Source organism: Delphinus delphis, chromosome 8, assembly GCF_949987515.2.
Source record: "Delphinus delphis chromosome 8, mDelDel1.2, whole genome shotgun sequence".
Classification (NCBI taxonomy): Eukaryota; Metazoa; Chordata; class Mammalia; order Artiodactyla; family Delphinidae; genus Delphinus; species Delphinus delphis.
The window spans coordinates 72,315,748-72,342,780 of NC_082690.1; the positions used below are offsets into that span (position 1 = coordinate 72,315,748).

Consider the following 27,033-nt stretch of genomic DNA (forward strand, 5'->3'; position numbering starts at 1 on the left):
ACACACCCTCACCCCAGCTCAGTAGAATCGGGACACCAGTGATGAATTATTGCCACCCCAGCTTTTGTATGGGCCTCTGATTGCAGAGGGAAGCAGACCTGCATTTCCAGGGAGGTTACCAGAAACACAAGCTAGTTCTATGAGCCGTCGTCCCTCTCTGTGCTCTAGCCGTGCTGGTCGGCTTTAGGTCCCTGAGCAGACTGAGCTCTTTCCTGCCTCAGCGCTTTCACATGCTGTCCCATCTGGTGCACCTGCCCTCGCTCTTTCCCTCTTCTTCCAAGTCTGAGATAAAACTCTGAGAGGTCTTCTCTGACTGCCCACTCCATCTCAAGAACTTTCCTATTATTCTATTAAAGTATCCTGTTTTTTTTCTGCACAGCATTTTTCACAATTTGTAACCATATATCTATTTATTGACTGGTGGTCCCTCCTACCAGACTGTCAGCTCCATAAGGGCAGGGATTGTCTTTTTAGTTCACCACTATATCTCCAGCACTTAACAAAATACCTAGCACAAAATAGGAATTCAATAGATATTTCTTGAATAAATGAGTGATGAGTGATGTTGAAGGTGCTCCTGGATAAGCGGACCTGTGATCTAATAAGTAGTTTGAGAAAAGCTGACGTTATAAGCTTAAACAGAGCTACTCACTGCAGGACTTGTCAGAACCTTGAATATGCTAATATGCCTTGTGGCTCTCCGAGAAGTAGATCTAACACACATCTTCAACTTCAGAACCCTTTCTTCTTTTTTTTTTTTTTTTTGGAGCAATTTCTCCCAGTTCTGGTGTCCACAGAACGTTCTGTGCTATGCTGAAATAGTTTACTCAGGAGCCTTGCAGGCATGAAGGTCCACAGGATTATGATGTGTGTTGCTGAAGATGGTGGCTAGGGTGGCTTAAAACACATGTGCTCCTGGAGAACTTTCACCAGCTGCTTGTATGTCCAAAGTAGTGTGGAACCGAACTGTAGACAGCAGTTTCCTCTGGACAGTGGGCCTGGGGAGAGGTAGCTTCCGCATTTTCACTTTGTACAAACCCGAGATGCAGCCTCAGGGCCAATAAGGCAGTGTTGGGCTGGGGCTTTGTAAGGTGGGGAGGGCCCGGGAAGCCACCCGTCCATCCTGGTCCTCTTTCCCTGCTAGACATGGCAGACAGGTGGGGCCAGCATCAGCCCTTCCCTCAGCTGGCACAGGAAATGAGGACAGAGGTGGAGCGCATTGGCCATGTGGGCAGCGGTGGGCCATGGCAGCTGCCTAGCTGAGCAGGCCCCCTTCTACGGCAGAAATGAAGGCTCAGGTGTGGCTGTGAGGGGCCGAGGTCACCAAGGCCCGGGGTGGCAGAGCTGGACTCGCCCTAGCAACCCACAGAAGCCTGGCTGCCAGTGTGCCCAGGTGACTGGCATCACTCCACCTCCTGCCTCAGGCCCACACCCACCCTCCATTCTACCGCCTTGGCTTGTGGGAGAGACTCCGGCCTAGCGCTGCAGAGAAGGGATCTGACTCTGGGATTCCCTGCTCTGGCCTGCAAAGGTGAGGGGCTCCTCCTTCAAGGGCACCTATTCCTCCACAAAGGACTCAGGAGTACTGAAAAGCTACCCAGACTTGGAAGAAGAAATCACTAGCGGTGGCGTTTCAGACAGTGTCAGGTGAATGGGTTGATCGTTTGAGGCACAAGTCTGTGCTGGGTCCACAAAGGCTTCACTCATCAGCAGGGGTGTTTTTGTTGGTAAGGGGATCAAGGCCAAGCAAGAAGATCATGCCACAGGAGAGACACAGGGTGGGAGGGGGCAGGGCTGCAGAAGGTCCCAAGCAGGGGTGGCACTTGTGCTGGGCAGTAAAGCGAATGACCAAACTGTTTGGGTTCAAGGCCTGCCTCCATCCCTTACTGGCTGTGGGCCCTGAACAAGTATTATACTTAACGTTTCTGTGCCTCAGTTTCCTAAGATGTGAAATGAGAGTGGTAACGGTATCTATTGTAAGAATTAAATGAGTTAATACACATGATTACTCAGACACAGGTTATGTGCAGGTACTTAGAATAACATCTGGCACGAGGTTAGTTCTTGACAGATGTTGCCTCTTATCATTATGAAAAGGACGGGTAACGTTTTGATGGTTTCTCTCTTGCCTTTACTTGTGCTGTCCTCTCTGCCTGGAAAGCCCTTTCCCTCCTTTGCAAGGCTAGCATCAACTTATCTTTAAAGGCTCAGCTCAGTATCACCCTTGTAGGGAGCCCTCCCAGCAGCCCTCTTTCCCTTGATAGGTTAGGGGCCTCAGAGTTCCCACAGCATCCCTCCACCCTCTCAGTCCTCTGCCAGCCCACAGCAGACCACACTGTTATCGTCAGCACCTGGCAATTCTGAGGATGTTTTCACCACTAGATGGGGAGCCCCCGGAGGGCAAAGTGGTGTCTGGTTTGCCGTGTGCCTGCAGATCCTGGCACTGTCATATGCCTGCAGGTAACATGTGGGACTGATGCATGAGTGGGCGGATCCAGGTGGGAGGGCATTCCTGAGAATGGTCAGCCCACTCCCAGAAGGCTGCTGTTTGCTTTCTTGGAGGATCCTGTATAACCACAGCACCATCCCCAAACTGGGGCATGGCTGGTCCCCACTCACCGTGCCGCTCAGCGGCTCCGCCCTCGTAAACAGCTGAGACGACCACCTTCCCGATCGGGGAGTCCACACCGCCTTCCAGGGCCAGGTCTAAGGCTCCCTCCTGGTGAGAAGAAAACAGGCCTTTGGAGCCAAGCAGACAACAGGCTGTGGGCACCTGGGCGCCCAGGAGCCTCTTGTTGGGGCCACAGACAGGGCGGGAGAAGCCATGGGGCAATGGCAGTGCCGTCAGGGAGGAAATGGGGCATGGATGCCAAGCGGGGCCTGGGGGTGTGGTCTTACAATAGCAAGGGGTGTTCCCAAGGGGAAAGAGGAGAGTGGGAATCTGAGGGGTCCTCCAGGAGTCACCTTGAAAGTAGGAGAAACAAGGGACCAAGATGGGAGGGGCAGGGACAAAGAAGCGTGGTCCCCGCCTGACCTCCATGTGCCCGGGTACCTTCTTAATGCGCAGGAGCCGGACATCCTTTCCTACGATCTGCTCCGGGGTGAACTAGAGGGAAAAGACAGTGGGGATGAAGGATGCCTGCCTGAAGGATGCAGGTGGGGGCAGGGGTGGGAGGGAAAGCCAGGCACCTGTGGGACATTGGGCCCCACAGAACACACGGTCAAGGGGACCTTGCACAGCCTCATCCCCATCAGTCTTCAGCTGGAGGTCCCAGGCCCCATGGGGCCCATGGACACGCACACACAGAGATCGTTTTTCCCTGGGATTACTGTGAGGACTGGGCGAGAGCATGCCTTGTAAGTACACAGCACAGTGTCTGGTATGTAGTTAGTGCTCAGCAAGTGTAACTGTTGCTGTAAACCACACACACACACACACACACACACACACACACACACACACTCGAGTTCACAATGGAATGCTGTTTGAAAGGAGCCTACACAGGGAAGAGCAGCTGGGGCCTCCTTGGGGCTGTTCACACGCCCTGCCTCATCCCCAGGGCCCTCAGAACCCACAGTGCACCAGCACCAAACACACCGTAATCCCCCACCCCCCACTCCTGGGGTTACTCCCCAGGGGAGGAGAGCTATCTCTCACCATGGAGTAGGGGTCAAAGCCTTCCTCGTATTTCCGGAAATCCTGGAAGCAAAGGGAGGGTGTTAGGGCTTCAGAGCAGAGGCCCTTGAGTCACTGCAGGAAAGAAGCTTAGGGCGGAGGAAGACGGTGAATGGCTAGGAGGTAGGGGAGAGAGTGGCGGGGTGAGGGGGCAGTTGTGGACTGCATGGGGGATTCGGGGGGGAGGCTGGCAGCCCTGACACCCAGAGCACCCCTGCTCGGGAGAAGCGGGAAGCTACGGGAAGCATTCGAAGGACCCTGGCCCTGGATCCTGCACTGTTCCAGAGGGGTGGGCATCTGTGGCTGGCAGGGGCACCTGCTGACATCTAGGTGGTCTGGGCAGCCTTGCTGAAGGTCTCATTGCCCACAGCTTCAGGTCTTTTAGGCCCTTTCTCAGCTCCTCCAAGTGCCCACCTGAGGCCAGGTCCAGGCTCTGGGGGTGAAGCCCAGCTTTTCTCCACCCAGTGCTCTGACCCCAAAGAAGGAAAATACTGCTCAAGAGGCTCCCTGGGGAAACCAGTCACAACATAATGGGCATGGGGAAGGGACATCAGGCACCCAGAGGCAAAGGACGGCTGTCTGTGCTTGCCCAGCGCCTGCACTGTTCTTAATGTAATGCTTATCTAGAAAGTAAGGGCTCCCCCCAGAACCTAGCCAGGGGAGGAGGAGGGGGATGCTCAGCTCTGGGTTCCTGGCTTGGTGGGAGCTGTGGGAACAATATCCCTAATAATATGCCCTTCTCACCAAGCGAGGTGCTGAGAAGGGAGAAGGGGGAGCAGAGTCGGAAAAGCACTGTCTTCCCAGGAGTCACACACAGAGAGCAGGAGCCCGGGGTCCATGGATTGAGGGGCCAGGCATGCTAAGCCTGAGGGCAGCAAAGCCTCAGTTAGTCCCCACGGGAAGGTGGGAGCAAAGGGGAAGCCCTGTGACAGGTGCCCATGCAGCCTCGCTGGACTGAGTGGAGTCACCCGCCAGCATACAGTCACCTGGGCCACACCAAGTGTCCCCTGGAGCCTGTGGTTGGCATCACGGGGAGGTCACAGCCTCCTCTGTGCCCAGCATGCAGCAACCAAGCTCTGGGCTCAAGACGGGGGCCAGATATCTGCAGATGGATCCCTGGGCATCTGCCTGCCCTGCCTCCTCACTCGCCTTCATCTCCTGGGCTCAACCCCGAAAAGCCTGGGGGTCTCTAGCCTGGCCCAGCTCTGAGGCCACCCCAGGTTGGTGTGTGGGTGTCAGGGCAGCAGACAGAGGAAGGGTTGCAGCAAATCCACGGGCAAGGGGAGTCACTAGGCAGGATGTGGAGTCAATTCTCTTTCACGGAGAGAACCCTGCCTACCCCTGGCTGTGTCTTCTGGAAAAGTGAGCAGGGCTGGCTATGGGCCTCCCTCTCTCCTTCCCTCTGAGAATCTGCTCTCAGTGACAGGCCGGATGGCAAGGACTTGTGTCTTATGTGAATTTAGATTAGAGGCCTATAAGCCGCTATCGTGGGTCGGCCCTTGAAGAGGGAGTCCAGCCCTTCGTCCAACAGATGGACCCAGAGAGGTGACATTCATGCTCAAGTCACCCCGTCAGTGGGCAGTGAGGTGAAGGTCTGACTCCCAGTCTGGGCCCTTGGATTCCTCACCTTCCTGCCTCTCTCTCCTCGAGACCTATTTGTGCCTTGAATAACAAAACCCTTAAATGTCTATTTCATCCTGAGAGGCAGGATGGCGTAGGACTTAGGAGCCCAACTATGGAGGCTGACCTCCTGGGTCAAATTCAAAGCCAGGGTCTGACACTAGCTGTGCCATCAAGGGCATGATTCCTAATCTCTCTGCATTGGTTTCTCATCTATAAAATGCGGGTGGTAAAGGACTTCCCTCCTAGGTTCTGGTAAAGATGAAAAGAATTAAAGCACATAAAGTATTTAGAAACAGTGCTTGTCCAGAAGGGAGTGTCATGATATACTTAAAGTGATGAAACGGAAGAACCTACAACCAAGATTACTCTACCCAGCGAGGATGTCATTCAGATTCGATGGAGAAATCAAAAGTTTTACAGACAAGCAAAAGCTAAGAGAATTCACCACCACAAACCAGCTCTACAACAAATGCTAAAGGAACTTCTCTAAGTGGGAAACACAAGAGAAGAAAAGGACCTACAAAAACAAACCCAAAACAATTAAGAAAATGGTCATAGGAACATACATATAGATAATTACCTTAAACGTGAATGGATTAAATGCTCCAACCAAAAGACATAGACTGGCTGAATGGATACAAAGACAAGACCTGTATATATGCTGTCTACAAGAGACCCACTTCAGACCTAGGGACACATACAGACTGAAAGTGAGGGGATGGAAAAAGATATTCCATGCAACTGGAAATCAAAAGAAAGCTGGAGTAGCAATACTCATATCAGATAAAATAGACTTTAAAATAAAGAATGTTATAAGAGACAAGGAAGGACACTATATAATGATCAAGGGACCAATCCAAGAAGAAGATATAACAATTATAAATATATATGCACCCAACATAGGAGCACCTCAATACATAAGGCAACTGCTAACAGCTCTAAAAGAGGAAATTGACAGTAACACAATAATAGTGGGGGACTTTAACACCTCACTTACACCAATGGACAGATCATCCAAAATGAAAATAAATAAGGAAACAGAAGCTTTAAATGACACAACAGACCAGATAGATTTAATTGATATTTATAGGACATTCCATCCAAAAACAGCAGATTACACTTTCTTCTCAAGTCCGCATGGAACATTCTCCAGGACTGATCACATCTTGAGTCACAAATCAAGCCTCAGTAAATTTAAGAAAATTGAAATCATATCAAGCATCTTTTCTGGCCACAACGCTCTGGGATTAGAAATGAATTACAGGGGAAAAAAAGGTAAAAAACACAAATACATGGAGGCTAAACAGTACGTTACTAAATAACCAAGAGATCACTGAAGAAATAAAAGAGGAAATCAAAAAATATCTAGAGACAAATGACAATGAAAACACGATGATCCAACACCTATGGGATGCAGCAAAAGCAGTTCTAAGAGGGAAGTTTTTAGCTATACAAGCCTACCTCAAGAAACAAGAAAAATCTCAAATAAACAATCTAACCTTACACCTAAAGGAACTAGAGAAAGAAGAACAAACAAAACCCAAAGTTAGCAGAAGGAAAGAAATAAAGATCAGAGCAGAAATAAATGAAATAGAAACAAAGAAAACAATAGCAAAGATCAATAAAACTAAAAGCTGGTTCTTTGAGAAGATAAACAAAATTGATAAACCATTAGCCAGACTCATCAAGAAAAAGAGGGAGAGGACTCAAATCAATAAAATTAGAAATGAAAAAGGATAAGTTACAACAGACACCGCAGAAATACAAAGCATCCTAAGAGACTACTACAAGCAACTCTATGCCAACAAAATGGACAACCTGGAAGAAATGGACAAATTCTTAGAATTTGTATAATTCTTATAATTTGTATAGAAAGGTATAACCTTCCAAGACTGAGCCAGGAAGAAATTGAAAACATGAACAGACCAATCACAAGTAATGAAATTGAAACTGTGATTAAAAATCTTCCAACAAACAAAAGTCCAGGACCAGATGGCTTCACAGGTGAATTCTATCAAACATTTAGAGAAGAGCTAACACCCATCCTTCTCAAACTCTTCCAAAAAACTGCAGAGGAAGGAACACTCCCAAACTCATTCTATGAGGCCACCATCACCCTGACAACCACAACCAGACAAAGATATTATAAAAAAAGAAAATTACAGACCACTATCACTGATGAATATAGATGCAAAAATCCTCAACAAAAAACTAGCAAACAGAATCCAACAAAACATTAAAAGGATCATACACCGTGATCAAGTGGAGTTTATCCCAGGGATGCAAGGATTCTTCAATATACACAAATCAATCAATATGATAAAACATATTAACAAATTGAAGAATAAAAACCATATGATCATCTCAATAGATGCAGAAAAAGCTTTTGACGAAATTCAACACCCATTTATGATAAAAACTCTCCAGAAAGTGGGCATACAGGGAAACTACCTCAACATAATAAAGGCCATATATGACAAACCCACAGCAAACATCATTCTCAATGGTGAAAAACTGAAAGCATGTCCTCTAAGATCAGGAACAAGAGAAGGACGTCCACTCTCACCACTATTATTCAACATAGTTTTGGAAGTCCTAGCCATGGCAATCAGAGAAGAAAAAGAAATACAAATTGGAAAAGAAGAAGTAAAACTATCACTCTTTGCAGATGACATGATACTATACATAGAGAATCCTAAAAATGCCACCAGAAAACTACTAGAGCTAATCAATGAATTTGGTAAATTTGCAGGATACAAAATGAATGCACAGAAATCTCTTGCATTCCTATACACTAATGATGAAAAATCTGAAAGAGAAATTAAGGAAACACTCCCATTTACCATTGCAACAAAAAGAATAAAATACCTAGGAAGAAACCTACCTAGGGAGACAAAAGACCTGCATGCAGAAAACTATAAGACACTGATGAAAGTAAAGATGATACCAGCAGATGGAGAGATATACCATGTTCTTGGATTAGAAGAATCAATATTGTGAAAATGACTATACGATCCAAAGCAGTCTACAGATTCAATGCAATCCCTATCAAATTACCAATGGCATTTTTTATGGAACTAGAACAAAAAATCTTAAAATTTGTATGAAGACACAGAAGACCCAGAATAGCCAAAGCAGTCTTGAGGGAAAAAAACGGAGCTGTAGGAATCAGACTCCCTGACTTCAGACTATACTACAAAGCTACAGTAATCAAGACAATATGGTACTGGCGCAAAAACAGAAACATAGATCAATGGAAAAAGATAGAAAGCCCAGAGATAAACCCACGCACCTATGGTCAACTAATCTATGACACAGGAGGCAAGGATATACAATGGAGAAAAGACAGTCTCTTAATAAGTGGTGCTGGGAAAACTGGATAGCTACATGTAAAAGAATGAAATTAGAACATTCCCTAACACCATACACAAAAATAAACTCAAAATGGATTAAGGACCTAAATGTAAGACCAGACACTATAAAACTCTTAGAGGAAAACATCGGAAGAACACCCTTTGACATAAATCACAGCAAGATCTTTTTTGATCCACCTCCTAGAGTAATGGAAATAAAACCAAAAATAAACAAATGGGACCTAATGAAACTTAAAAGCTTTTGCACAGCAAAGGAAACCATAAACAAGATGAAAAGACAACCCTCAGAATGGGAGAAAATATTTGCAAGCGAATCAACAGACAAAGGATTAATCTCCAAAATATATAAACAGCTCATGCAGCTCAATATTAAAGAAACAGACAACCCAATCCAAAAATGGGCAGAACACCTAAATAGACATTTCTCCAAAGAAGATATACAGACTGCCAACAAACACATGAAAAAATGCTCAACATCACTAATTATTAGAGAAATGCAAATCAAAACGACAATGAGGTATCACCTCACACCAGTTAGAATGGGCATCATCAGAAAATCTATAAACAACAAATGCTGGAGAGGATATGGCGAAAAGGGAACCCTTTTGCACTGTTGGTGGGAATGTAAATTAATACAGCCCCTATGGAGAACAGTATGGAGGTTCCTTAAAAAACTAAAAATAGAATTACCATATGATCCAGCAATCCCACTACTGGTCATATACCCGGAGAAAACCATAATTCAAAAAGACACATGCAACCCAATGTTCACTGCAGCACTATTTACAATAGCCAGGTCATGGAAGCAATCTAAATGCCCATCGACAGAGGAATGGATAAAGAAGTTGTGGTACGTATATACAATGGAATATTACTCAGCCATAAAAGAAACGAAATTGAGTCATTTGTTGAGATGTGGATGGATCTAGAGCCTGTCATACAGAGTGAAGTAAGTCAGAAAGAGAAAAACAAATATCGTATACTAATGCATGTATGTGGAAAAATGGTACAGATGAAGCGGTTTGCAGGGCAGAAGTTGAGACACAGATGTAGAGAACAAATGTATGGACACCACGGGGGGAAAGCCACAGGGGGGTGGGGATGGTGGTGTGCTGAATTGGGTGATTGGGATTGACATGTATACACTGATGTGTATAAAATTGATGACTAATAGGAACCTGCTGTATAAAAAAATCAATTAAATAAAATTCAAAAATTAAAAAAAATAAGTAAATAAAATTTAAAAATTAGTTTGAAATTTTAGATTCAAAAATAAAAGAAACACTTAAAAAAAAAAAAGAAACAGTGCTTGGCATACCACAGCTAAGTGTCAGCTGTCAGCTGTCACTGCTCAGTCCTTGTTGGGGGCAGCTTCCTTTGCAGACCCTCCTATCTCACTGTACAGCTGACACCTCCCCTTTGTTCCCTGACTGCAGTCAAATCAGCCTGTAGTCAGATATTCGGTTATTGGTGAGGATGTTGGCTGCAAGATCTCCATCTTGGGGTCTCTTTCATCAGCAATGAGACAGCCAATCCAATGGCTGGCTCTGAGGATGTAAGCCCCAGGAGGTGGGAGGATAAGTGGCTGCCTGCCTGAATCCACTCATGGACCTGCAAGGACTTCTGTGGGGCCCTGTGCACCTGGGCCACCACTTCCTCCCTGATGGTGGTTTGGGGCCAAGTGGGGTTTGGTGAAGCTATGATCTGCCTTGAGGAGGCAAGACATGGGAAGGGGCTGGGAAACACCTCAGGCAGCCCCTTTTTCTCTCCTAGAGCTGCAGCAACCACCTATCTTGGCCTCTGTGACCCTCTGAGGGGTCCCTCTGCTGCTCCTCTATGAACAAACAGCAGCAAAAGAGGCCAGCCCCCAGGGACCCTGCTGCTTTCTCAGCTTGGCCATGGGGTCTCACAAGCCCAGGATCCCCACCTGATATGAGACAGACAGACACACACACACCCCAAATCCCTGGCCACAGGTAACAGGACACAGTTTTGGCCTGAGGCTCCTGGAAGATGGCGCTTGGGGCCACCCCCAAGCTGACAGGCACTGCCAGAGAGGTCAGAGTGGGAGGGGCAGAGGGTGGTGGGGAGGACCACAGACACACGACGGGTATCATTTTACTTGTCGGAACGCTGTCTGATAAACCACCATCCTCTTCAACATCTCCTGTGGCTGCCAGAAAAAAAAAAAGTTCCACGCTGGATGTTACCAATAGGTCTCTTCTGCCCCCTGGTGCCAAACCCTGGGCCTGCCAGCCTGGGGTTGCTTGGCCAACATCCCTCCCCAGACAGACACAGCCTGATTTATGTGAGGGGCCCCTCAACGCCCCCAGATGCATCAGCTACCTAGTCCTAGTCAAGAAGACACCACCCCTTGTCATCAGCCTGAAAACACATTGCGGAGGCATCAGCAGGCTGTCCCAGGAGCGTGAACTGTGCTTTTTGGAGAGCTAAAGCTCAAAAGGAGTATCTGAGCTACTCCACCCTAACATTCGGATACGGCTTCCTTGAAAGGGGAATATAAACTCTGGCATGACTCCTCCCTCTGTGGGTACCCTTGCAAGGGGTGCACCTGAGTCCCAGCTTGCTCAGCTGTGGGTGACTGGGGGTGGGCAGACCCTCCCCCCGCTCAGGGCCACACCCCACATTCCCAGCCTTAGTGAGCAGTGAGACAGGAAGTGGAGAAGGGAAGTGGATCTGCTTTGGCCAGTTCCCCATCTGAGGGTGACACACGACAGGCCTTAGGGGCGCAGGCCAGGGCAACTGGAATCCCTGTGGGTTTTGGCAAAATGGCAAGTACGTAGGAGTTTGGGATTTGGAGTCTGAAAGACTAGAGTAAATTGTCAGTCCTGGCTCTGCCTTGGACAACCTACTTAACCCCTCTAAGCTCTGTTTCCTCAAGTGTTAAACAGGGCTAACGATAGGAACCATATTATTACTTCTAGATGGCGCTCTAAGCTGTTTGGTCAAGTGAGAAACAGGCATTTCTCTGGCTGTGGCAACATCCACTTATACCTATGTGAATTCACCTCTTGGCTAATGAGGAGGTGACAAGATGGCATCTGATGTGAGTTTGTATCCCACCTCGCTCTAGAGGCAGTAGCAGCTAGGGGAGACAGTCCATGTCTGCTCCTCTGGAGATGCCCTGGAGGGGACCCAAGGGGCTTACCAGGACCTCGGATTTCACAGTTGGCCTGTAGACGAAGTTGGGCTCCTGGTGGACCATGACAGGTTTGGAGATGGTGGACACGCCAGGGCCTCGTGGAGGCTGTGGGCTTGGGCAAAATGTCTATGGGGTTAGTTTAAAGAGAGACCCATGTGAGGTCATGGCCCGGGTGGCCCAGGCCAACCACAGCACTTTGACACACAGGCAAATTCACACCATGCACTGAGCTGGCCTGGTCCGTTCACCCTGCCGGATGTCCTAGGGACAGGGACAAGAAGTCCATTGGCCACAGTGTGTCCTGAGGCCACAGAAACTATTGGGTGGTTCTGAGGAATCAGGGACTTGAGCCAGAGCTTGCTATGGGGGCGCCAGCGGGCACTGTCAGTCAGAGGATACTTTCAAGGCTCTCTCTCAGTGGCCACGGCTGCCATCCAGCTTCCTCTCTCCCAAGGGAGACAGTTGCAGTTCCCGGACTGCGCATGCAGCATCTGCTGTTCCTGGTGGGTGGGCACAGAGGTGGGGGTTTGGGAGGGAGGACCAGTAAGTGCGGCATCCAGGAGAGCTAATGCAACACGTCTGCTTTGCTCTAACCCACTTGATCATCTTGGGCAAGACAAATCGGGTCACAGCCCTGCCCCAAACCCTTCACGGGTCCCCACTGACCACTAAACTCCTTGGCTCGACCCCCATGGGCTTCTCTACTCTCCTTGGCAGCCTCATCCCCCACTCCTCGCCCTTCTCACACTGCCTAACTTGAGCCTCCAAAATGCCCGGTTTTCTTGCCTTCAGGGTTTTTTACCTGCCCAGGTGTTAGCTTGGGTATCACCACCTTTGGGGACCATTCCCTGAGCTTTTCCTCTCCACCCCCTCCCCTCAACATAGCACCTGTGCTTCCCTCATCTGCCCTGGTAGTGTGGGAGTTTCCTGCTTACTTGTCTGTCCTTCCACCAGACAGTCTCAGACAGGGACTGGGCTGCCTATTTTGTGGTGGTTCTCTGGTGCCCAGCACGGTGTCTGGCATATAGTAGGTGCTCATTAAACATGATACCTGAGTAAACGAATGACTCAGTATTATGGTGGATGTATGGCGCAGTGCCTGGGAGTACACGTGGCTCTGAAAACCTTCCCCTGGCAGGTGCCTGTGTGGCAGGCACAGGTGCCGACCTGATACACGTGTTTGTTTCCACCACCTGAGGCCTGCTGGCGGCGGGGCTGACTGTGCAGATGTGTGATGGTCCACACGTCCTACTGCAGCACTGATGACCACTCGCCAGTAGCATGCAGGGAGGAGAAGGTTGGGCAGGGTCAGCGGTGCATGGGCCAAAGTGCTGACGCGAGCAGGATGAAGCTAACCAAAACAGCTGACCCCTGGCCTCCGCATCAGGGACAACACTGGCTTTGATGTCACTTAAGAGATTTAGGGTCCAGTTCTTCAGAGGCTCCTTGTGTGGGGAGAGTCTCTTTTAACCTTCTCTCTGCTCTGATCAGGAACTAACAGTGGGAACTTTGTGATGCCTGGAGAAATCCAAGAAAGTTGGACCCTGTTTTTGAATCTTGACCCTGACTCAAAAGGTTGCAGTTTTCCTCCGATTTCACGTTTGCAGCTTCACCCAAATTGTCTTGTACCCTGATCTGTCACTGAGCGTAGGTAATGTCTATTGAGCACCTCCTACGTGCCTGCCACTCTCCCGAGTATTAACTTAGAATGAATTCATGTATTAACTCATTTGATCCATGTCATAAGTAGGTGCCGTCAGCATTCCCATTTTATGGACAAGGGTACCTAGGTTCGGATAGATGAAATAACGCATGCCCAAAGCCATCTAGCCAGTGACTGAGCCAGGATTCAAACCTGGGTAGTTCCTTCCTGTCATCGTTATGTCCCCTGCACCTGCAATGCCCTTCTCCCATCCTCCATGTATCACCATCCCTCAAGGCTCAGCTCTACAGAGGCGCCTTCAACTTCCCATTAGAATGAATCTCTCCCACAGCACCTAGCCTGTGACAATTTTATAGCTGAATCCTGCCTGGTCAGCTGCTAATCCTTCAGATAGCAAAGTCCTGGAGAGCACAGGTGGGCCAACTGCCTCTGTGTCCGCTTCAGCACAGCTCCCCAGTCCCACACACGGAAGCACAAGGAAGGTGCTCAACTGATTACTGAGTTGAATTTGTTGAGGGAAAGCTGCTGCCCCTCTGGGTGGGGGCCACTCACAAGAAGGATGTGGGCCTCTTTGCCAGGCTAACTCAGCCCCTGCAAACTGCGCTGCCTGGGCTCTGGGGCAAGACATCCTTGGAACAGACAGACTTCTCTCTGCCAGAGCTCAGGGCTCAGGATCCCACCGGGAGTCCCTCTGAGAGTGCCCTGCTGGCAGCTGCAGCCTCGTCAGCGTCCGGCACTTCCTTCATTCCCACATTCCTTCCCCCAAGCGCCCCTGAATGCCCTGAGATGCTTATTCTGCACTTCATGCAGGAACTCAAATCCATGCAGGAAAGGTTAATAAAAACAACTGATCGGGAACCACTGACTAGCCTCCCCGCAAATCCCCACTCTTAGCTGACATGCGCTGCTGTAGTTCTGACTAGAGTCTTAGCCTCACAGCTACTGGAGCAGAGAAATATTTTGTTTTTCCCTCCAAAGGATCAAAGCTCCATCTCTTCCTTGGGGATCGCCTCTTAGGCTTTGGGTTAAGAACAATTAATGAGAAACACGTCTTTTTGAGAATGATCACTGTTCTCCCTGCTGACATCCAGGAAAAAGATCCCTAATCTTTTAGTAGTAAATTTGGAGCTTTCTAGGAACTATCCATTTTCATTTTTTCTGTAGCTGGAAGCTGGCCAGAAATTTATGGGCATTGTGCTTCAAGCTAACGCAGCTGGCTAGTGCCATAGAAAATGGCACAGTGATGCCCTAATTACTGGCCAGTGTTATCACCTCATTTACAGAGCCTAATACTGCTCCCCTGCTTCCCATCCCCCCTTTCCCCTGTTAAACAGAGAATTCATTTCCCATGTTCAAGGCTTTCTGAGCTAATATCAAGAAACAACCGCCTGTCATATAAGCAGAGCTCTGGCTCTTCATTAACACAGCCTTGCAAATACTACATTGAACGTTACCAGCCCATACTAGCCAAGTGGAGCAAAGAGAGAGCAATCAACACTGATACAATGTTGCTCATCCCCACTATCACAGGCAATTCACCGCACAATACAGCACTTCAAAATCAGCAGAAACCACACACATGCAGGACATCCACGACATGCAGGCTGGGGCGCTTGTTCTTGGAAAATGGGGTGGGGGGATGCTTCTTCCCGTCTCCACTCACAGGAACAGAGGAGGACGTGGGAAACAGAAGCCCGGCCCACTCTTCCTGCTTCCCAGCATAGCATGCAGAACAGAGGTAGTACCTTTGGGGTGGGTGGGAAGCTCCGTTCAGGGACGGGAGAGCTGGCCGGCTTTCCACTGTGGTTCTTTGCCTCCCAGTCCTCTGCTGGATTGCCTGTCTCCCCAGCGCGGAAGGGGTGGTTGCCTAGTGCCTCTTCCAGTGCCGAGGGCAGTGGGCGGGTAGGAGTGAGGTCTTGCGTAGGAATGGATGGTGGGGGAGGGATGGGAATGGGGGGTGGAGTGCGTTGCACCCAGGGTGAGGATGAGGCACTCACGTGGCCTGATGAGGGAAGGACAGGGGGCGCGGGGACCTTGGGGGGTGGGTTGCAGGGTGGAGGGTGGGGCATCACAGGCAAGGCAGAAGCAGTCTTGGGGGGATAGTGGAACATATCCAAGGGGATGTCATCCAGGTCAGTGGTGTGGAGGTGCAGCCCACCTGCGAAGCGTCTCAGGGGTGGGGCCAGGGGAGACACAGAAGGCAGGGAAGGCGGGAGCCCTGTGGTCATCTGGGGGGTTGCAAGGAAGTTCTGTAACTGCTTAGTGCCCCACTTCACAATACATCGAGTATAATGCTCATCTATTTATTTCTCTTGCTGCTGAAGACCCACCACCCTCAAGGCAGAACCATGGGGGTGTCACTTCTCTGCCACCTGGGTGCCCAGCTGATCCCATACGAGGTGGCCAGTAGGGAGCGCCCAACTGCAGGGGAGCCCCAAGTTATGTGGGTGGTAAGAAGGCAACCATATAATCCATTAGATGACCAATTAGAAGACAAATAGTCATCTAAACTGGAACACACTTGACAGTGAAAAGGACATCTGAGTAGTTATGCCAGGACAACAGGCCTAACCGGGATCATCTCAGATGAGCTGGGACTTAGTGGTCACTCTGGAGATAATCCCAGAAATACAGATATGCCCCCCTCCTCAAGAGAGGAAGGGGGAGTGGGCTGGTTGGCGGCCCTGGACAGTGAAGCTTGCCAGTGGCCATCTTGCCTCCCGCTGTCCCCAGGGTGGGTCTAATGTGGAAAGAAGGGCTCTGTTACCTCTGAAATCTCAGTATCGGCAGAGGAAATCTGCTCAAGGCGTGTCTGACAGAGCCTTTCCACCCAATATTGAATCTTTTCCGATTCCTCAAGGTCTTCCCGCTCTGTCTCCGATACCTGGGACCCAAGGCCGGCGCAAAATGGAGAGGACAGAGGGCACACTTGAGTCACATGTGGGCGGCACACTCAAATCAGTAGAACAGAAGCACTTCTTAAAAAAACCCAGAGAATTGTTGGGTGTGTCAATTACCTAGAAAAAGCCCCAGGCTTGTTCCACCTGGCCCCAGAGGAGGTGGAGATAAGGGGGAGGGGGTGTTAGGGTGTTGGGCTAGCTAACGGCAGGTGTAGGCAAAATCGGAGAAGGAGCTCGTGCATTGCGTGGGATTAGCTGGCCCCTAGGATCCCCACCAACCCTGAGGCTCTTATGATTCTCCAAGTACGGTCCTTTTATAGGCTCTCAGCACCTCCCAAGAGTTCAACTGTACTCTTTTTCATCTCCCCTCCAGGCCGCCTTGTCCTCAGGAGCACAAGCTCAATTTTATCTTTAATCTTTTAGCTAATTTGCTCCTAATGAGAGATCTAACACACTTCACATTTTTCAGGACTTCTCTGGATTTGTAATCTAATCAGTTTGGCATTCTGATTCATGGAAGCATTAAAGAGAAGCGAAACCAGTTAATATCTCCAACAGCTAGGGAGTTACCTAGGAAACAGGAATATGCTGGAAGACTACTTTTGACATGTCTTGAAGGGGACAGCCTTAGATATATTCCTGGGTTGAAGAGGTCTAGAGGTTTCAGACACATCTCATGTTGATGGGAGCAGCCTCAAACTCACAGCCTGATTAATTGGGGGATGACCTCAGACCCCCCACCTGCCTAAAGGGGTTAGCTTCAGACCCATACCCTCAGACACAAGGCAGACTGGGGAAAACGGGTCTTGGATTCATAGCCTGGGTTGGGGAGGGGGTTGTCAAACTGTCAAACTGACACAGATCTAATGACAGGTGGGTAGAAGGCTAACTTCAGATCTACAGCTGAACAGAGGGTTAGCCTCCGACTCAAACCCTGAGCAGGGAGGGCAGCCTCACAGCCACACGGAGGGTGGAGCGGCCTAGCCTTGGGCTCATACTCTGGTTGGGGGTGATGGGAGTAGAGGACAGACTCAAATCTCTAACCACATGTGCAGAGGCTAACCCGAGACCTACAATCTGGGCAAAGAGGCCAGCCCCTGAGCAAGCGGGCCCGTCTCGATCCCAAACGTACACTAAGCCAGAGGCTAGTCTCAGATGACTCTGGGTAGGTAGGAAGATGTCACTCTCCAGCCTGGGGAGGAGGCCAGGCTCACTCCATCCTTGGACTGCATTTGGGAAGAGCAACTCCATCTGGTTCCCTGAGAGCGTGGTGGGGACCAACCAAACTGCCCCAGGAAAGCTCACCAGGCCTGGGAGCAGGACACATACCTCCTGGGCCAGCCGGTTGATCTTCAGTTGCTTTTCCTTCTCTAGCATTTCCTCTTTCTCTTTGTAAAGCTTTTGCTCAAATTCCAGTTCCTTCTTATTCTTTCTCAAATCCTGAAGGCTATCATACTTGGCTTTCTTCTTATCCTTTCCTTTCTGAGCAGATGTGGCATTGTTTATAAGACAAGGGTTACAAGGTAGTGTTGACACTGGCACAGCACAGCAAACAGGGCATTCAGTCTTCAGACAACAGCAGGCAACCACCCCACGGTGAGCCCCTCCCCTAGCTCTGCCCCACCACACTGGGCATTGGACTTAAGGTTAAGGACAGGCAGGACGCTGCTACCCATCACAGAGTGAGACACATTTCCCTGTGCCAGCCAGAAGAACTGGCTTACTAGTTCACTAACAAGCTGTGTGACCTTGGTTAAGTTCCTTAACCTCTCTGGGCCTGGTTTATCTCATCTCCAAAATGGGGGAAATACCTACCCCACAGGTTTGCCATTCAGAGCCAATGAAATAACATCTATGAAAGAGCTTCGTGAGCTTCAAAGCGCGGTATTTTAAAAAGCATTGTATTCATTTCTTAGTATCTGGGCATATGCCTTCTCCAACAACTGGATGTTCAGACATCACAGGTGCATCTTGGTAGATTCTAGAGAAAATCTGGGACAGATCCCCGGTCCTGAGCTAGAGGAGAAGGGTGTCAGCCTCCGACCTGGGAGCCCAGAGCCAGGGACATCAGATTTTGTCCTGATGCTTAAACTCCAGACCATTTCATCCTGGAGGGTCCAAATCCACTGTTCCCTCTGAACTAGTCTCCTGAACTGAGGCCTAGACAGAAACTACAGGACTGGGAGATGGTGGGCAGGAGAAGGTAGGGAGGATGGCCTAACTGCTCTTCACTGGCCATCAGGGTTGAAGAGGACTGGGGGAAGGAGATGCAGGGCAAACAGACTTCTTTTTCCTGTTTGAATTAGACCACAACGTCTGCCTTCCTGGTTGCTTCTCCCATGGGCTTGCAGGGAAGCCAGGCAGTAAGGAATGAAGAAAATTAAGATTTATGGACTACCTATGTGCTAAGGGATTAAAAGTTGATTATCTCATAAATACATATTATCCCCCTTCTGATGAAAGAGCCAAGGTTCAGAAAGGTGAAGTCCCTTGCTGGACGTCAAACATCTAGTAAGTGATGGCGCCAGAGTTTGGACCTGAGCTTCCCCACGGTGCTCTGATGAGCTGGGGGCAATGGAGCACGGTAGGAGGGAGCGTCAGACCCCATCACACAGCATGGAGCACAGGGGCCAGCAGAGAGAGTCAACACTCTGGGGAAGGAGGAAGCCTGCACGTTCATTGAGCTCACCCCCAAACCCACAAGGCTTCCTAGGGCCTGCTCTCAGAATTCCTGAATCATCCCAGCATCCAAGGCCAGGAAGGAGGAATTGACTTTCCCAGCAATGGACACACAACTTTGTCCACAGCTGGAGGGGCATGATGGGTCATTATGGACGTGTGACCGAGTCATTCTGCCTCCCCTCCTAAAGACTACCCCCACCTCTGTGCACAGGTTCCCCATCTAGGATATGGGGACTCACCCCCAGAGCAGTCTGTGAGCCACTTGAGAAAATGGTTTTCACTACTTCAGAGTTCTGCTTGATTCCTTCCTACCCCGTTCACTAGACTCTCAGCTCAGTTGATAGATGAATCCCTACTATCATATTATCAATTCAGACAATTCCCCAAGAGGAGCCAGAAACATTCTACCCAATGGCAGCTTGCTAGACTAAGGGCATGGCCTCTCACAGGGACCATCATAATAGGCATGGCCATTCTACTAGTTTAAAAAAAAACACCAGCGTTAAGATTTTAGAGCTAGGGCTCCTGGGTGGGGCAGGCAGAGATGACAGTTTCTGTCCCATTCCCAAGAAAAAAGTACCTGCTTACTGATGCAGAAAGGCAAGCTGCCCCACAGCATTGCCTACTGACCACACACTAGCCTTCTCCGTACGTGTTACTTAGCTGTGTGTGAATCTGCCTGCCTGCCAGATGGCGGGCTCCTACAAGTAGGGCTGGTCTCCGTGATTTACTCAAGCCGTCCTGGGAAAAGGATTCAGTCAGAAACATGAATCCTTCAGGCGCTGGAATAGACTTTGTGAGGTCACAGGCCTGGGCGCCTTGAGACCCAGAGGGCTCAAGAAGACACTGAATAGTTATCTTTTCAAATAAGGGGAACTTTTTGCATTGCTGATCAAGGCCATAGAGGGCCACTTGTATTACCTGGGGGCTTCGCTCCAGCTGCTGGGAGACAAAGCATCTCACATGACTCTAGAAAAAATGTCAATGGATTTTCAGAGCCAGCATGAGGGACATGATTCTGTTGTCCTTTAGCTGTCAGTTAAATTCATGGCAGATATTCCTTCTGGTCCAGACTGAGAGGAGAGGCAGATGGGGTGGATGCGCTCTTGCTTCTACCTAGATGCAATTTTTCTCTCTTTTGGAAATGAAATGAAAAGCAAAACACCAGCTATTTCTGGAATGACTGGACTAATGAATAGAGGAAAATAAGCTTTCCTATTCACCAAGAGTGATTTTCGAGTGACATGATTTCTGATGGGAGGTGTGTGTGGAGGAGAGGCTAGTTCTTTTACATTTATCTAGTTATTAGTGCCTGGAAAAGATTTTACCTGTACATCTCCTTTTATTATTTTTTCAAATAAAATCCTCTGTGTGCGTGTCTCATAACCTGCACCCAACTTGATTTTTCACTGTCTGACCTTGGCTTCTGGTCTTGGCCTCTGGTTCTACTTGACAGAGAAACAAAGCAGAAGTTTCCTGCCATGGCTCTGTCCTGTCCCGTGCCCAGTGGGGCTGGTGCCGACCCAGCAGTGCCTGATGGTACCTGGGAAGGTCTCAGCCCATGAATACCTCCCCCACGATGCCACTGTGACAGCGCCCTGCCATCTGACATCAGTCTGACAGAGAGGCACAGACAGGGTTAGCCCCCCACCAGTGAACAGGCGGTCACACTGTTGAGAGACGACAGGAGAAGAAACAATGTTTGGAAAAGGTCAAAACCAACAGCAAACTCAGCAGCAAACAGCACCCAGTCCTGGCCTACCTTCCGGATGGTTGGGAATTTGCCATCGTAGCGATAAAACCATCCAAAGGCTATAAGAACACAGAGAACAAAGCAATGAGATGCAGTTCAGCTCAGCCAGAGCATCCGTGGGCAGCAGCCAGGAGGAGTTGGGTTCCCAAGGAACTCGTGGCTTTGTGAGATGAAGAGCAGCCTCGGCAAATTCAACAGCAGAACCGCACCCTCTATCTGACTCTCCACTTACCTGGCCTCACCTGGGTTGTAAAGCAGGCCCAAGACCACCTGAGAAAGGGCCCGATTCCCAGGCCCCGGGCCACTGTCAGCTGCCTCCCCCAGGACACTGGCTTCAGCAGTCAGTGCCAGAAAGTCAAAGAGAAAGCCCCTTGTAGAAGGATGCGCTTTTCCCTATCACAGCCACAGTCTGCAAACACAAAGCCCCATTGAACAAGGCCTCTCCTGACTGGCGTCAGGTTCCTCCATCCAAGAAACAACCCGAAACAAAAGGGAGCCTGGGTCTCTGCCTAGAACGACTGTCAGACAGAACAAAACTGTCTTGTCTCACAGAGCAGGCCACGTCCTCTGCTTTCAACCGCGAAAGAGAAGGCTCTGGCAGGGTCAGCTCAGGGAAGGACGCTCAAGCAGCAGTGGGCAGGAGATCTGCCCCCAGAAAAGCATATCCCCACCCAGGCCAGATCACCAGCCCCCTGCCTTCCCCAGGCAACAGCATGACGGATGGGCTAATACCTCAAGGCTGAAGCTCCCTGGCCAGAAGTGATGGCTTAATTACCCACCCTTGACCAGCCTGAGCTCTGGAACGGGATCTAGAAAGCCCCCGCTAGACCCAGCACTATCCTCTTAGTTGCTGGATGTTGGGGAGGTCTAGGGAGTCTTTGGGCAAGAGGCCAGAGCAGCAGAGAAAGAACTTAGGCTTGGGTAGTATTAAATATTTGAACCAGCAGTTCCAGCTGACATTTCAGCCTGGCCGTGAGTCTTGTCCTTAAGGTATTGTATGCAGTGCTTGGACCAAGCCGGGGCTTGGAGGAGCTTCCCGGACTCCAGGAGTCCCTACCACATGTTGGACCCTCAGAGCTGGGTGTCTGCAGGGCTGGCAGGAGGAGGCGGGCAGGGCAAACAGAGCAGCAAGGCCAGGGAGCGAAGCGGGGGCCGCAAACCTGCTCTCCCTGCTTTTCCGTGCCTCCGTCCAGGTCATCTGCTGGGTCAAACTCGGGGTCCACTCCCAGATCATCTACCCAGGAAAAGAGGAGGAAGCTGGTGAACCAAGAAGGACTTGGGAGATCAAGAGGCCAGAGGTGCTTGGGTGTGCCTGGGGGCCTGTGACCAGCTTACTCCATGGGAGAGCTGGGAGGTCAGGGGCGAGAACAGGGCTCAGGAATCCAGAGCAAAGGTTTCTTGCTCTGGGATGGTGCGTGCAGTGCTTTCAAACTCGGTAGTTCTCATTTCTCCATCTGTAAAATGGGCTCACAACAGGGGCCTCTGATCTGACAGCAGCATGAGAACCATTTTGCAGGGGGTTTGGTTGAAACAGGAGGTGCAGTACTGATGACAGGAATATCTGAGTACTATACACGTTTGATGCCAAGGGCTTGCAATGGGAAACAGATCCTCCCAGCTTCTTCTCATCACCCTTGGAGCTCTGGGTCCCCAGGGAATGTCAGAACTGTGTGTGGGGGCAGCAGACAGAAGTTTGGGATCCTGAGGAGGTGAGGAGGTCCCAAGGGGTAAAAGGGGCGCGTGTGCTTAGAAAGACATGAATTCTGACCTAATGTGGAGAATAGCAAACTGTCCTTTCCAGTGATTTCTAACCTGGACTCTGGCCTCCCTGGTGCCCTGGAAAGTAGTGTTTGAGTCTGCTATGAGCTGCTTATTAATATTTCAAACTATTAATTAGAAGAGCTGGCCTATTAACCTATGAAAAGGCTATACGTAAGTTCCTTTGCTTTTGGCTCGGTTTATATTTACTCAACAATGGAACACTGATGCTTTCTTGCTAACAAGAGGGACTGCTTAATAAAACAGTGAATACAAATGATTACTTAATAGTGTAGTAGGAAAAAACTCAACTTCCAAACCATGGGGTCTAATGGGATTGGGGGCTAATAGATGGGGTCCTTGATGAGAAGGCTGGAAAGCTCTTATTTAAACTTCTTATCTTTCAAGCCTCCTTCCAGCTCTGGGAACCTTAATTACCCCTCTGCCCCCTTTTGCTTTTGCTAAGGAAAGCTATTCTGGGGCCTCTGTGACTGTACGTCCTGGCTTTGAGGGCTCAGTGCAATGTTGAGGTTCTGCTCAACATTGAGGTCGGTCGTGGGTAGGCAGGCAGAGCCCCTGGGAAGCAGGCGGGGAGGGGAGCAGTCGGTCCCCCCTGATCATTAGGATGAGTGGCTTCGTTTTCCAGGCAAGAGATGCTTCACACTCTTTCCTGTCTGTTCAAAAATGCTGGCTCCACACAGGCACAAGACACCTGAGTCAGGTAGAACCTGTCAGCTGACTGGACCCCCAGATTGAAGAGTGGTCAGGGAGGGGCTGGCTGCAGCCTGGCCTGTTGGCCCTAAAAGGCAGAGACCATTCCAGCCTTCGAGGAATGGGGAAAAGGTGGGAACTGAGCTGGCCCAGAGGCCTTCCTGCACTTCCTGCCTAATCTCCAAAGTAAAATTAAACTGCCGATGCAGATGCAAATGGATGGCGGTGGCCTGGCTGCCTCAGCTCAGGCCGGCAGAGCCTGGTCCTCAATCACTTGCTTCCTCCCGTTCCCTTAGAAGACATTTACATCTCCAGCAAAGGGAAAGCTTTTGCTCCTTTTATTCAAGAAGCTTGATTTGGTCGAAAAGCACTGAATAAATAGCTAGAGAAAGGGCTTTTATTTTTCACAGTTCCTGAGAGGGTGTGTTTGCTTTGAGGCCAAGACCCAATTTCTAGGAAGGTACTAAATTGACTGGGATTACTTTCATGAGAAGCAATTAAAATCGATTTCTCTCTTTCGGAAGCTCCTATTTCACTCCAAAGAACAAATTAGCTACCTGTCTAAGGCACAGATTATTCGCCGGGAATCTAGCTCTGGCCACATCCTCAACTCATACCGAATGTCATGGGGGCGGCTGATGAGAAAGTGCTTTGTCCTTCGGAGAGGATCCGAGATGACATTGCCCCGGTTCCAGCAAGAAATGTGCTGGGAGATGCTTGCCCTGCACCAGGGAGGGGTGACGTGGAACCATCCAGATGCCCTGCGCCTCTTGTTGACCCAAGTGGCCTGGGTTGGCAAGTTGATGTCCCTCTAGGGCTCGAGTATGATTCAAAGTTGGGGCCAAAGCTGTCCGGACCCCATCACAGGATCCCAAATGGCTGCTGCACAGGGGAAGTGGGGGAACCTTGGTGCTTAGGTGCAGACTTGCCTCATACTGGGAGGGTCCAAGGTCGGCTGAGCACAGTCAGCTGGAGTAGAATCTGCCTTGTGTCAAGTACAAATCGAAACAGCTGTCAAGTCAGCGAGTAAAGGCCCAACCAGGCATCCTGGACCTGTGACTGCCACGGCCCCCCAAGCTGCCTGGCTCCTGGCTCCCCACCACTACCCCACTGAAGAAGCACTGAGACTGAGCCCCCAACCCTGCCCTGGTGGTGTGAGCTGCCCCTTGTAGAGACGTGACATCCTGGGAGTTGGGGTGGAGAGCAGGTGGACGGGGGAGCACGTGGTGGGGGCCTGGACTTCAAGTGGACATGGGAACACAGGACAGAGGAAGAAAGGAGATGGGAAGGGCAGAGGTTGCTGAGGCCCAAGGATGGCTGCAGTTTGGTGCCTGGGAGTGTCACACAGTTCTCTCCCCGGCTCCATCCTCGGAGTGGCATGACTGCAGTCCACACACAGGGATGCAGGCGGTAGGGGCACTTCGGTAAGCTCCTCCTGCAATTGCTCACCAGCCTTGGACCACCAGAGTCCTTCTCTCACGTGAGCCCCTTCCCCTCTTTCTTGCTGTTTTACCCCAGCCCCAATTCAGAACCGGGCAAGAGGAGGACACAACACCTGACACACTAGGATGATAATCCCATCAGCAGTTCGCTTTTGCCACAGCTCTCCAGCCCTTCTTCAGAAGTCCAAGGGCACATGCCTGAGTCTGTGTCATGGGGGAGAGCCTGGCAGCAGGCCCCCAGGACAAGGAAGGCAGGCAGATCCCAGCCATCCCAATGCCCTGGCAGACAGCTCCTGGCAACTGGCTGCCCCTCCATGAAGAGAGAGCCATGGCCTGTTCACCTGGGCAGGTGGTGGTGAGTGGCGGGAGACCTCTATCTTTGTCTAGACATCCCCAGCCCCAGAAGGAAGCCCCCTCTCCCCTGGCACATGATACATACACTTTGGCTTGCGAAGGGGTACTGGGTGCAACTCGGTGGTGATGGTTTTAGACGACAGGAGCTGTTCCTTTGAGCCCCAGTCTTCTTCCCACTGCTTCTTAAACTTCTCTTCCTCCTCCACGATCCTGAAATAAGACGCCTGTGACTGGAGTCAGAACCTTTGCAGGCCTGCCTTCTGCCTATTGGGGAACGCCAACCAGCCTGGGGAGAAGCCACGTGGTTGTAGCTATGACGAAAACGAGTCCCTGGCACTTGTATTCTAAATCAGGTGTGAATGCCACCCTGACAGTTACAAGACTGTATTCCAGTTACCCTAATATGATGGGTTTTACTAGGATTATGGAATGACCACAAATAAAGGACGGTCCACAAGGGGACAAGAGGGCCAGGTAAACTGGGCCTGGAGGTGGCCTCTGGGGCCGCACTCCCGCGAGTACACTCACGTCCACGCACAGACATGTGTGTGCAGACACATGGGGCCAAGGCACTCACTGTTCCATCTCCTTCCGGTATCTCTCATTTTCCTCTGCTGCCTTCTGGGCAATTTCCTTTTTCCTTCTGAAACACAAATGCAAGTTGGCATGTTGGAGTCTATGTCAGAGAAGTTAACTCTTCCTTGCAGCTAACCTCTGATTTGAGAAAAGTTTTAAATATTCCTTCCAGGCTCCTTTCCAAGGATGCCTGGACGAAATTTGGATGCTGGGAAAGAGGATCCAGAAAAGTCTGGATCCTGTGCTCTTGTGTGGTTTCGTCTGGCACTGCTGAGCAGAGATTCTGCACTGCGGGAGACTGGAGGCAGTTCAGTGCAGGCCACATGCCATGCAGCCACCTCTAAACACCAGCATAAAGTGACTGACTGAGTGAGGTCCTCCCAGAGGAGGGCCCCAGACCCCAGGGGCAAAGCCGGGGCTGCTAAGCAAGGCCAGAGTAATGGGCAGAGGTACCACCCAGGGTGGTTCTTCAGGCAAATTCTGTGAAGGGAGAGGTGGAAAGATCCTGTCCACTTTCCTTTCCCAAATTCTTATTATGCTCATAGAATGTATCTGGATTGGGATTTTGACAATAGTTTTTGACTTATGAATTCTCTCAGTCATCATCCCAGCCACTCTGGGGTTGGTGGGGGGTAGTTCTGATCACCATAGATGGGGCAGCCAAACTGCCTGGGTATGAATTCCACAGCTTAGCCATGTCTGACTTTGTACACAAGTGGTGTAACCTCTCTGAGTCTCAGTCTCCTCACCTATAAAATGGGTTAATACCATCTATCTCCCAGGGCTATTATGGGAATTCAGTTGAGGAACGTAAACAAGGCCCTAATACAATGCCAGCCACATGGCTGGCACTTGACAAATGTTAGTTATTGCTAGTAGCATCCTATTTTCCATATTCCTGGGTCTTGGAAATCAAGGGCTTTCCTTGGCAAGGAGGGAGGAGCCTCATGGTCTGGAGGCAGGGAATGCTTCCACTGAGCATCACTGAACCCATCCGGTCTGAAGACAGGCCTCGAGGGAGAGAATAAAGTCAGCTCAGGATGCAGTGGGCAGGAAGAAAGGCAGGTGGGATGGTACAGTGGTCTGGGAGGGCAGGGCAGGGGCCTCCTGGCTGGCCACACTCACTGCCGCTCCATCTCCTGCTGCTCCCGGAGGATCTTGTTGGATTCCATCGCCAGACGCTTCTGCATCAGAAGCTCCTGTCGCTGCAGCTCGCGCTGCCGGAACTCTTCCAGCCGCTCCCGGTCTGTCATGAACAGCTCCCGGCCCTCATGGGGAGAAAAGAGGTGCCTTGCTCAGTCCCCTGGGAACCTAGAAGTCCACTGCCAGAGTTTGAGGGCCAAGATTTGGGTTGCCTT

The 27,033-nt window shown here is 50.1% G+C and overlaps 1 protein-coding gene across 2 annotated transcripts in view; it reads right to left on the minus strand.

The window, feature by feature from the left end:
* The window catches only part of USH1C (USH1 protein network component harmonin), a 52,267-nt gene that overhangs the window by 4,364 nt on the left and 20,870 nt on the right, over positions 1–27,033 (minus strand). For both annotated transcript variants that reach the window (XM_060017332.1, XM_069540888.1), the window contains exons 12-18: positions 26,801–26,943; positions 25,677–25,742; positions 25,185–25,309; positions 21,995–22,068; positions 3,659–3,700; positions 3,053–3,106; positions 2,620–2,719 (exon numbers count right to left, since the gene is read on the minus strand). In XM_060017332.1, coding sequence (XP_059873315.1) covers positions 2,620–2,719; positions 3,053–3,106; positions 3,659–3,700; positions 21,995–22,068; positions 25,185–25,309; positions 25,677–25,742; positions 26,801–26,943 — 604 coding nt within the window. The remainder of the gene's footprint in view (positions 1–2,619; positions 2,720–3,052; positions 3,107–3,658; positions 3,701–21,994; positions 22,069–25,184; positions 25,310–25,676; positions 25,743–26,800; positions 26,944–27,033) is intronic.